Source organism: Pseudophryne corroboree, chromosome 12 (assembly GCF_028390025.1).
Source record: "Pseudophryne corroboree isolate aPseCor3 chromosome 12, aPseCor3.hap2, whole genome shotgun sequence".
NCBI classification, from domain to species: domain Eukaryota; kingdom Metazoa; phylum Chordata; class Amphibia; order Anura; family Myobatrachidae; genus Pseudophryne; species Pseudophryne corroboree.
Window position 1 is genome coordinate 61,423,655 of NC_086455.1, and position 12,874 is coordinate 61,436,528.

General features: G+C 43.9%; 1 protein-coding gene and 1 non-coding gene across 3 annotated transcripts in view; both read left to right on the forward strand.

Moving 5' to 3' along the window:
• The window catches only part of CDKL1 (cyclin dependent kinase like 1), a 132,076-nt gene that overhangs the window by 112,401 nt on the left and 6,801 nt on the right, over window positions 1-12,874 (forward strand). For both annotated transcript variants that reach the window (XM_063947558.1, XM_063947559.1), the window contains exon 4: window positions 6,322-6,394. In XM_063947558.1, the coding sequence (XP_063803628.1) occupies window positions 6,322-6,394 (73 nt within the window). The remainder of the gene's footprint in view (window positions 1-6,321; window positions 6,395-12,874) is intronic.
• Window positions 6,777-6,835, forward strand: LOC134981634 (U7 small nuclear RNA). The gene has a single exon (XR_010190736.1). It is a non-coding gene; the product is annotated as a U7 small nuclear RNA (small nuclear RNA).

Below are 12,874 nucleotides of genomic sequence, written 5' to 3' on the forward strand. Positions count from 1 at the left end.
CAATTAGTACAAAGTTATTTTAATACCATGTAGTTGAACATATGAGTTTTTACACAGTTCACAATATAAAATTATATAAATAAAATACAACCAAAAGAATACACAGCCAACACGTTTGTGAGATGGATCCTAGATATCCCTCACCTTTTACAAGGTGCGAGCTCGACAGGGAGTATCTTCACAAACTAGATTGTGATCCTTTGACTGACAAACCCAACGCGTTTCGTCTTATCGACTTCATCAGGGGTAACTTGTTTGGGAGATAAAAAAATTTAATAATTCTATTTAAACTACTATTAAAAAATTAGGGGAATTATGTATACGTAATATAAAAACAGTACCTACCGAGTATAGAAAAAAGGATTAATTTGCTCTCGATGGATTTGTGTAAATGATCATATCCTAAAATGGATATAAACCACACATTCTTATATGTGTTCATTTGATGGAACTAATGAAACATTATTAAAATTATTGTAATTGTAATTGTCAACTGGACATACCTTAAAGAAATTTATTCGAAATATGTCGGGACTTTAATAAGTAGAGCTCCTATAGCCAGACTTCTAATACATAACCAATTGGGTAATGATGTTATATATGGACTACCTAATAAAGAGAGAAAGGGAGAATCCAATATGGACCAATTTAGGTAGTCAGCTGCCTATTTAGTTCTATTAGTTAATCATAGGAAATACCGTACCTTAAAGCTAATTTAGGCGTGAAATCTTTATAAAACCGCCCAGAGAAGTTATTGATTCTAGCCTCCTAGGAATGCTGACAGCATTCCTAGGAGGCTAGAATCAATAACTTCTCTGGGCGGTTTTATAAAGATTTCACGCCTAAATTAGCTTTAAGGTACGGTATTTCCTATGATTAACTAATAGAACTAAATAGGCAGCTGACTACCTAAATTGGTCCATATTGGATTCTCCCTTTCTCTCTTTATTAGGTAGTCCATATATAACATCATTACCCAATTGGTTATGTATTAGAAGTCTGGATATAGGAGCTCTACTTATTAAAGTCCCGACATATTTCGAATAAATTTCTTTAAGGTATGTCCAGTTGACAATTACAATTACAATAATTTTAATAATGTTTCATTAGTTCCATCAAATGAACACATATAAGAATGTGTGGTTTATATCCATTTTAGGATATATTCATTTATACAAATCCATCGAGAGCAAATTAATCCTTTTTTCTATACTCGGTAGGTACTGTTTTTATATTACGTATACATAATTCCCCTAATTTTTTAATAGTAGTTTAAATAGAATTATTACATTTTTTTATCTCCCAAACAAGTTACCCCTGATGAAGTCGATAAGACGAAACGCGTTGGGTTTGTCAGTCAAAGGATCACAATCTAGTTTGTGAAGATACTCCCTGTCGAGCTCGCACCTTGTAAAAGGTGAGGGATATCTAGGATCCATCTCACAAACGTGTTGGCTGTGTATTCTTTTGGTTGTATTTTATTTATATAATTTTATATTGTGAACTGTGTAAAAACTCATATGTTCAACTACATGTTATTAAAATAACTTTGTACTAATTGGCCGATTGGCCTCTTGTTTGGGTGACTATTTTGGTGAGGGGTGTCGGTTACAGGTCTCCAGTTTTAAATATCCTCCAGTCTACATTCTGACGAAATTTTCGCCTGAAGAAGTGTGTAAATACATTCCATTTTAGCGCACTTGGGAATTTTTGCTTTATTCTGTATGTTTTGAGGTCTCTCAACAAAGATCTCTCCCGAAGTGCTGCTCCCAGGTTGGCGCGAGATAAAGATACTCCTGTGTTTTATATATATATATATATATATATATATATATATATATATATATATCTATCTCCCAAGTGGAAGAACACGGCACTCATAAGATTTATTCATAAGCAGCAAGCTGATTCAAAGCCCAATTCCCCATATTCGGCACCTGGGCACCTTCCTTGTTTTGGAATTCTCTTGGTGTGCCAGTCCTTCCATTGATATATATATATATATATATATATATATATATATATATATAGCTATATATATATATATATACATACACGTGTATATGTCTACACTGTATATAGCTGTGTGTGTGTGGTGTATATACATAAGCACTGTGTGTATGTATATATATATATATATATATATATATATATATATATACACACACACGCACACATAATGTACATACTGTATGTTTTTAGTTATATATATATCTATGTGTGTCTAATATATATATATATATATATATATATATATATATATATATACACACCACATATCCACATACACCCCGACTGGCCACCGCCAGCACCAGCGCTGCCTGCTACATTTTATAACCATAGCGCTGCGCCTAGCTCCCTTTCTGCCGGTTTCATCGATGCTGATATAAAATAGTCGTCAGCGCTGGGCAGCAGTGTCAGTCTCCCTTTGTGCTCCGCCCTGCTCCTCCCCCTCCTCCTCCACTCATACAGCAGCCCAGTGTCCTTCCAGCATATAGGCTGGCCCGGGAAAGCGCCTCCTCCCAGCAGAGAGACGCACAGGGGATGCCGGGAAGATGACTTTGAACAGGGACAGCTCCCCGGAGCTGACGCCGCCATGGCAGCCCACAACTCCCAGGAAGAGAAAGCTCCACTGCTGCCAGGTAAGTGCACTGCCTGCCACCAGTACATAGGTACCTGTGTCTCTCCCCCATTTACTCAGGCTAGGCTATGGGTACTTGAGCCTAGCTGCTGCTGCGGCTCATCTCTATTCCTCTACCACCGCTCTCTCCCTCTCCCACCCCTCTCTCTGTCTCCTTCCCACCACACTCTGTCTCTCTACTTGCCACCTTTTTTTATCTCCCTCCCTCCCTCCCTCTCGTGACGCTACCTGCCATACTGTGTAAAAGGGGACTCTGCCTGCCGTACTGTGTAAAAGGGAGCTCTGCCTGCCGTACTGTGTAAAAGGGAGCTCTGCCTGCCGTACTATGTAGAAGGGAGCTCTGCCTGCCGTACTGTGTAAAAGGGAGCTCTGCCTGCCGTACTGTGTAAAAGGGAGCTCTGCCTGCCGTACTGTGTAAAAGGGAGCTCTGCCTGCCGTACTATGTAGAAGGGAGCTCTGCCTGCAGTACTGTGTAAAAGGGAGCTCTGCCTGCAGTACTGTGTAAAAGGGAGCTCTGCCTGCCGTACTGTGTAAAATGGAGTTCTGCCTGCCGTACTATGTAGAAGGGAGCTCTGCCTGCGGTACTGTGTAAAAGGGAGCTCTGCCTGCCGTACTGTGTAAAAGGGAGCTCTGCCTGCCGTACTGTGCAAAAGGGAGCTCTGCCTGCCGTACTGTGTAAAAGGGAGCCCTGCCTGCCGTACTATGTAGAAGGGAGCTCTGCCTGCCGTACTGTGTAAAAGGGAGCTCTGTCTGCCGTACTGTGTAAAAGGGAGCTCTTCCTGCAGTACTGTGTAAAATGGAGCTCTGCCTGCTGTACTGTGTAAAAGGGGGCTCTGCTTGCCGTACTGTCTAAAACAGAGCTCTGGCTGCCGTACTATCTAAAACAGAGCTCTGCCTGCCGTAATGTGTAAAAGGGAGCTCTGCCTGCCGTAACATGTAAAAGGGGACTATATCTGGTGGCGTAATATGAATTGGTATTATTTTGTGTCCACGCCCATATACTTTTGTCGGCGCGCACTGGCTCTATTTTAAAAATGAAGGGGGGGGGAGCGGACCAATGCCGTTTCTTGCACACAGCGCTAAAATGTCTAGTTATGGCACTGTACATATATATATCTCAGGACAACATGGGCAGCTGCAAGGTGAATTTCCAATGCAGTAACATTTTCCATGAATCTCCTGGGCAACGCCATGGCTCAACTGTAGAAAGAATAGGCGGCACTCCTGACATATTTTCAAGTGATATATTATTCAATCGAAAGTCAATATACATACACACACATACAGTCTATATATATATATATATATATATATATATATATATATGTATGTATTTTTTTTTTTTTTTTGTAATATGCTCATATTATTACATTGAGTTTCCTAGCATTACATGCCTAGGTATGTTCTCCATTGGAGCTATGCTGGCATGAGATAAAGGTGGAATAACTAGAAAGGCTTGTGAGACCATGCTGTATTCTCTACCTGATCTGCTGTACTTGTGCTTTTATGCTGCCCTATTTGCAAAGTTCTGAGGAATCAAAATGCAGACTCTTGACATATTGGTATGCGTTTTGGTAAATAAACGTATGATATTTGTGAGTGAGTGCCCTCTACTCCTAATGGAATAATGTGGAAATCACTAAAAGCTGGTACAGCGCATGTGTTACACTGTGTATGCACAAAGGCGCCGTTGGAGATAATTGGGTATTTAAGTGCTGGGAGTTTTCTTTTTTTCAAACACATGCGTACATACATGTACATACCTCCCAACTTTCTTTAATGTGCAAGAGGAACCAAAATGGGTGTGGACTCTGAAAAGGGGTGTGGCTTCACGGTGATGCACAATTTAGGCCACACCTCCCTTGCCCGTCACTGAAGGGGGCATGCCCAGCAGCTCTGTGAGCTGCTGGGCATGCCCCCTTCTCCCTCTGTCACTCGTGAATAGATGCATCTATTCTCAGCTGCTCTGCTAAGCAGAGCAGCAAGAGACAGAGCCTCCCAACTGCCCCCCCACCGCGGGACACTGCGGCCCATGGGTGGGACAGCGGGACAGTCCCCCAAAAAAGGGGCTGTCCCGCGAAAATCGGGACAGTTGGGAGGTATGCATGTACACACACACACACACACACACACACACACACACACACACACACACACACACACACTCATAAAGTACATATACAGCACTGATTACCCACCACCCCCCCCTCCCTCTCCCATATCAGCAGCCACACACCCATCATGCTGGTCACACCCTCTTCAGTGGTAAATAGGCCCTTCAGAAATTTCAGCTCCAGGCCCATGAGGACCTTAATCTGGCACTGCATTTAACTACTGGTGTCGCATTCCATTCTTGTTTGGGGAATAAGGTGTATTCAGCCACAGGTGTCGCTGCATTGTGCGAACAACGTGTCAGCGTGTATACGCAACGTACATAAACATCCTAGCGGTTATTAACTTCTGTTTAGCGTGTCAGCGTGTATACGCAACGTACATAAACATCCTAGCGGTTATTAACTTATGTTTAGCGTGTCAGCGTGTATACGCAACGTACATAAACATCCTAGCGGTTATTAACTTCTGTTTAGCGGCCGCAGCGCTATAACTCTAGTGTAGCAAGGTACTGCTTTTCCTTGTAAGTAAATCAAACTTTACAGCTATATAAATAACTGGTAATAAACTAATAATATGATGGCTCATTAGACTTTGGAAGTTAATACTATAGCTCACTGCGTCCCCGAGGTAGCCGGCCTCGGTTTGTCCTATCATCCATCATGTGACATGATGTTTTCACTGACTTATAGACTCTCTTTCCCCTGATGTACTAAAAATGGCTGAACTAAAAAATATGTATCTCTTCAACAATTATTCCTTTCTTTAGTGACTTGTATGCAGTTTCTTGTTTGCAGCCTAGGGGCGGTTTTCAATTCTTTTCACCCCTTTCCATGCCCGTTCTGTTTCTGCCCCCTTGGGCATGGTATCATTATTTCAGCTCGCTACTCCCGGAGTAGAGAGGCACCCAAACCTTTACACAGCTAACCCTGATTACTATGGGCGCAATATGCACGATAACGGGGATCATTTTACAAAGGAGATTGGGCGTGATATATCATGTGAATACCGCCCTATGTCTCTATTTGGTAGGCCACCTTGACTTTTCACGCAAGTGTTTTATGGGTCTAGTATAAAAGAAGCTGCCTTGGCTGTACTCCAGTTTGCTTGTTAATCTTGCACTGTTGGGCACTCCGTCTGTAGGGGGTCATTCTGACCCGATCGCTCGTTGCAATTTGTCGCAGCACAGCGATCGGGTCGGAACTGCGCATGTGCCAGCGGTCGCTGGGTGGGAGGAGGCTGAACGGCGGCATTAAGCTGCCATTTAGGGGGTGTCCCCCCGCATGTCAGGGAACATGATCGCAGCTGTGCTAAATTTAGCACAGCTACGATCAACTCAGAAAGACCCCCGTAGTCAGCTAGTTTAGCCACTCAAAGTGCTAAATGTTGCCTTTCCTGGTGTAGCCAACTTTTTCAAGATATTGAATTCCCAACCTTATGGGAACTGGTGGACTGAGGCTGCTCATCTTCTCGTACAAGCCATCCAGCTGTGTCTCCAATCCTTGCCCCCAATCATACCCTGACCTGCTGAGCTTTCTGTTCATACTGTCACCTCTTATTTTTTGCAGAGTACCTGAGCATATTGTCAAGAGTATAACCTGGCAGACGTTACAAGCAGTCAACTTTTGCCACAAGCACAATGTAAGTATGCAGTTGTCTGTGTGTAATGTAAGGTTGCTATATTCTGAGATCTAAATCTGGAACAGAACTGTACGCTGTGGATAACATGGAACACTGTGAGTATTTATGGAAAGTGTGGCCATGGGGCTTGTATACATTGCAAATGACTGCATGCCCTAGCCATGGTGCTGAATTGTTCTAGACCATGAGTTGTGTAGCTGGAATGTGGAACATATTGTACTTGCCTAGTTTTTATCCAAGAGATGTGTAGGGCAGGTACTACATAAAGGTGTAGACTATTTGTGTCATCATTCCCCTGCCCAGTTAGGGTTCACTGAGATGACTGTGGCTTCATTGTGGCAAGTAGCTCCCCTAACCCTGCATGCAGGTAGTACTCTTGCAGGAGAAATTAATCCTTTTTTAGAAATCTAGGAGGTTCTCCAATAATTTGGGAGAACCCATGGACATTCCAGAGGAATACTAAACTATGACACAGGGCTGACCCGTTGTGTCTGATATAGTTTGTTTACACACTTTTATATATCAGCAGCATGCTCCCCATTGCATTTCAGTTAGGAACAAACACTCTAATAAAACGACTTGCAGCCTTACAATCTGTAGGAGGCTTACCACATGATGAAACCCATAGGTTTCATCACTCAATGTAGAATCTGTGGGTTACAGTGTGTTATCAATGGGTTTACCACATGGAGAATATGCTGGAACAATTGAATAGCTTCTGTTGTTAAACACACAGCTTTACCCATGTAAATAACTCAGGTAATTGAATCTGTCCCATACAGGAGCTAAGTAATCAGTCACCCAGCTATGTGGGTCATTCCGACACGTTCGCATGCAGCGGTTCTTCACTGCGGGGCGAACGGGTCGGAACTGCGACTGCGCGGGGCCCGCATTGCGCATACGCGTGTTGCTCAGCGACTGCAGTCGCCAGGCAACGACGCCAGGACCGAGGAAAGCGATCGCAGGCCCGATCACGAGAAGATTGACGGCGGGAAGGAGGATCGGGGCGTCTACTCACCGTTTCCCGGGCATGGTAAGGTGAACGCAGGCGTGTCCAGGCGTTTGGAGGGCGGATGTCTGACGTCGCAGCCGGGACCTTCATCGCTGGATCCGTCGCACAGGATAAGTAGGTTCAGGGCTGGTCTTGTTTTGCAGGAAACTTTTTAAGCATAGCAGGGCTGCACAAGTGATCGCAGCCCTGCCATGCTAAAATACACTCCCCCATAGGCGGCGTCAGGTTGATAGCCCAATCAGCAAAAAGTTGCTATGTGTGATCAACTCGGAATGACCACTCATGTTGGTGTAGGAATCATATCTGTAAGTTTTGTGTGAACTGTTTAGAAGGTAATCCTGGAGACTAGCCTAGGAAGGGTACAAGGGTGGCTCTGGAATTTGATAAGCTTGTCTGACGAGGTGCTGCTTTAGAGGCGCTTGAAGATTTGGAGGCCAGGAGAAAGCTTGCTGAACAAGGTCATTCCACAGAGTGGATGCAGCCTGGAAAAGACCTGAAACTGGGTATGTGAGCTGGTAATGAGTGTGGATAAGAAGCAGTTATTGGTCAGAGAGGAGTTGGTACAATAATAATGTCTTGGTAGGATAGTAGAAATATTTTATACTGCATTTGGTAAGGCACAGGCAATGAATATAGACAATAGAGGAGTGGATCAACGCTTTTTGTGGGAAAAGAAGTCTAGGTGCTGTGCTCCAAAATTAATTCCAGGGAGTATATTTACTAAGATGCGGGTTTATAAAAGTAGAGATGTTACCCATACCAACCAATCATATTCTACTTATGTATCTAGCACCTTCTAGAAGAGAATAGCTGGAATCTGATAGGTTGCTATGAGCAACATCACTTCTTTAAACCTGCAGTTTAGTAAATATACCCCTTGGAGTGAATATCTGATTAGGGAAAGACCAGTAAGGGCAAATCTCTATAGTTATGGCACCAGTGCAGAGATCAACGTGTGTGCTTTGCACAGCGCATGCTCTGTAATCTGACCTCTAAAGGGGCATTCTCATGTAGATAATGGTCAGTGAGGGCTTGTTGGCTGAATTGCAGGCTATGCAGAGTTGTGCCCTGTGGATGATGGCTGGCATCAAACCAAGTATACAGAATAGGGGCATTCTAGCCGCAGAGAGGCGAGTTGGGTTCTGAGCATGCAGTGTTGTAGCAATTACAGCCACAATGATTTAATCTTTGCATCAATCCCCGAGTGCATGAATAAAAGTATTGCCATATCTCATGTGAGATACATCCATATTCTGGTGATGGTTCTTGGATACATGTAATAGGCTTTGAAGACATGGGGGACATTTACTAAGCAGTGATAAGAGTGCCAGTGGAGAAGTTGCCCACGGCAACCAATCAGCTGCTCTGTATACTTTTCAAATATGCAAATTATAAATGTTACGTCAATGCTGACTGGTAGCCATGGGCAACTTCTCCACTGGCGCACTTCTCCACTTTTACCACCGCTTAGTACATCTCCCCCCAAATCCTTACTTTTATATTATACCATACCATACCAAACATTCAACAATATTACATTTTTCATTGTACAATGCTCTATAGTATTCACTTTCATGGTGCAATGCATTGCTATGTCATATTTCTCAGTGCACTCATTTAATGCATTCTGGCCACTGCAAATCATTAACCTTTCGTTGCTGTGGTTTCCCCAAAAAAGCAAAAAAAGTCTGAGTCTGTGTTGCCATGTACCGTGGGGCTGACTGAGGCTACCCTGCCGTTGGGGCATTTGAGAATGCTGCAGATGTGTGTGTATTACTGGCTGCTAGCTTCATGTGATAAATAGTTAAATGCTGTTCTTTTCCTTCCCAACGCTGTCTTGCGGCCAGGCTATGGAGATACCCTTATAGGGTGGATTTAAGTTTCTGCCTGTCCTGCACTTTACACACCCAGAGGACCCATACCTGCCCCAGTCTGTGCAATCCGCTTTTCATCTCCCTCACAAAAGTCATTACATAGCCACATATAGAAGCAATTAGCATCTGTAGGTACGGTAGATTACATGCACTTCTGTCTCATCTTGCACTAATCTCTCCTGTGACACTCGGTCTCTTGCATTGATCATTCCAATTGCTGGCTTCACGTTTTAGCTAATTGTTCTTCTAGCTTCAGTTCCGTCAGATGCTTAAGTCCTCTGTTGCTGCGGTCCGAGGCGATTCCCAGATGTTGCATAGCAATGGATTATTCTGCATTATTTCCAGTCTAGTTGTTAGGCAGTAAAGGTCTGTACAGCTCCAGTGGTCTCTAATCCTAATGTCACATGAAGATATCTTGGCGAAATTCTGTCTTACTGCGTAACATTTAAAAATAGGAATGTATTATGACTCTGTGGCGTTTAATCAATGTTATTCCCACAAATGGATTTGGGACTAGTGATTAATAGTAACGATTACATTGATTAATAGTGATTACAGATGGAGTTACATACACAGCATTGCAAGATACAGTTTAGGAATAAATATGTTTTTTTCCAATTAAATACAGCACTCAATATACTTACTTTGTCTCATCATATTCTCCACAAACTATAGCATAGTGATAATTGTAAGGCGTACACTGGGTACATATTTGTGGCTGGTTGCGAGGCAACCTAGAGCAGACCACAGCCACAGAACTAGTTGGGCCTTTCTAAATACTGATTGGATGCACAGAGCAGCCATCACATCTATGGGAGCACTATAAGCAGATCTGCACCACCTGTCTGTGCTGTATTGAAAAGATTTGCCGGGTTGACACGGCTCGCTGTGCGGTGTAAAAGGGCAGTGTCCGGATTCCCGGGTCGCCTGACCCGGTAATTCAACCCAGCAATAAAGCCGTGTTGTTCCCGGGTTGAATACTGGGTCAGTGGCAGCATAAACGGATTCCCGGGTTGAGGCGATCCAGGACCCGTTTACTACAGGAAGAGGCAGCGCGGAGATGAGCTCATCTGCCGGCTCCGCCCCCGCCGCTATGGCAACCGACCTGGCAATTTGCCAGGTCGGGAAGCCAGCACATAGTCTCCAATGCCGTATCCCAACTGAGAAGGCCCCGTTTCCAATTTCCTGGTGGGATCCGGCATTGGAGATGTGAAAGGGGTATTAATCATAGAACATAAAACAACATGAAACAATGTAACAAACTTAGACAATTACTAATATAGATTGTACACTTGCAAGTATATAGTTATCATCCTCAGGATCATTTCTTCTGTGTGATCTCCTCTCCTTCCTCCTCCTGCACCTAGCTTCTATTAACCCCTCGGGCCAGATGGAATGCAATGACAGTTTTAAGTAAAAACCAACTTGCACCTTCTTGCACGTTGAGAAGGTGCGAGTTGGTACCGCAACTCGTATATGTAATGGCTGCGAGTTCTTAAGCTGGAGGCTACTACACTGTGCGATGTAGGACGAGTTTTTTTTTTAGTGGTTAAACTTGCACCTTGTAATCTGAGTTACATTACAAGGTGCAAGTTTTGACAGAAGCATGCACAGATCAGTGAGCTCCGTGCATGCTTCTGTCAGAAAAGTTTTGAAATAGTAAAAAAAAACGAGAAAACAGACGTGCAGCGCCCGCTCCACGCACCTCCAAAGCATATCCAGCTCCTGGCTCTTGGACTGATCCTGGTTCCAGAAATACAGGATGGGGGGGATGAGTAGGGGTCCCCCATTTTATTTTTAAACCACTGGGCTCCACTAGCCAGGGAGGTAATGCCACAGACAGTGAACACGTTTATACTGGCTTCTGTGGCCGTAGTATTACCCCCCCCCCCAACTGGTCAGACCCGGACCACGCTGCATGTGTGCAATGGCAAAACATCTGAATGCGAGTTTTGGGATTGCAGGAAACATGCGAGTATGCATGTTCCTGTACCCTATTATATTTGTGAGATCTGCAAAAGTGCAAGTTTAGCGTTAAACTCGCATTTTTGCCCAAATCATATCCTATTACATGTGGCCCCTCATCTACTCTCCTTCTGACCCACTTTCTTCTCTTGGCTACTTCATCTTCTGACTGAACACAAGTATCTATCTACCGTAACCATTTAGCTGGTATATTCTCGTAGTGTTTCAATGCAATAGGTAATTATAGGTTTGCGATCTACATTCCAAGGTGTCATAAAATGTGTCGTGCCCACCTTGGCTTGTTCTTCCCCAGCAGAGTCTGTTTAGCCTGGGGTGCATCAGACCTTATTGTATCAATAGATGTGATCTCTTTTTGTAATAGCTAATTTATGGTCCCTGGCTCGGCCTATGCTGGACAATAGCCAAACTAGTTTATAATTGCCAAAGGTGGTCTGCTCCTGATCATCATCTCCATCTGTACACACACCTGTGACTCCCAGTGTCCAATGTAACCTCACCAGCCCCAAGTGTCCAACAGAGATCTAAGTCACATACCTACAGTATTCTCATTTCTAGCTTAAAACCTGTTCAGACTACCCCTGATCAGGCTTATAATATATATACTGTATGTACAAACATTCTCAAATTCTCACGCATGCAAACTTTATTATTTAGCCAGTCGTAACATGCTTACTCTAAATTGTATGTAACCTGGATCAGACATCAATCATTGACTTAGTAAGGATATGCGCCCCTAATTGCGCTCAGCAGACCAGTGGTCCATTGTGAAATGGGTGTTTGGGGAATTAAGCAGTGAAAGACTTATGAAGGACTGATGATTGTGTGATGACCAATGTAATAGTCATTATCTATTCTGACCTTATGGCTTCAGCAGTATAAACCTGTTTCCTACACAATGACTAAGTCTTCCAGTAAGGCTCATATACACATCTATATACATGCTGCTGAGTTATCCAAACATTTAACTTATACCATCAAACCTATTTCCTCTATCCCTTACTACAAAATATACATCTATACCATTCACTAAAATCACCTTTCATCATTAATGATATTTTAATTCAGACAAACCAATATCTCTGATTCTAAATGATCAGCTGATATTCTCGTATCGGACTGCCAATCAGCAAGAGACTAGGGGGGTAATTCCTAGTTGATCGCAGCAGCAAATTTATTAGCAGTTGGGCAAAACCATGTGCATACCTCCCAACTGTCCCAATTTTCGCGGGACAGTCCCTTTTTGGGGTCTGTCCCGCTGTCCCTCTCGCGGGCTGCAGTGTCCCACGGTGGTGGTGGTGGTGGGGGGGGGGAGGGCAGTTGGGAGGCTCCTGATCACTCACTGCTCTGCTCAGTTGAGAGCAGAGCAGCGGTGAATAGACGCTGTGCGCACGCGCACAGCATCTGTTCCAGTGAGTTAAAGGGAGAGGGGGCATGCCAGCAGCTCACAGAGCGCTGGCCATGCCCCCTCAGTGACGAAAACGGGGCGTGGCTCGCAATCGCGGGCCCTCCCGGGGAGCCACACACCCTTTTCGGTCGTGGGCACGCTACGCGCGCCAAGATGTCCCTCCTTCCTCTACTCCAATGTTGGGAGGTATGCATGTACACTGC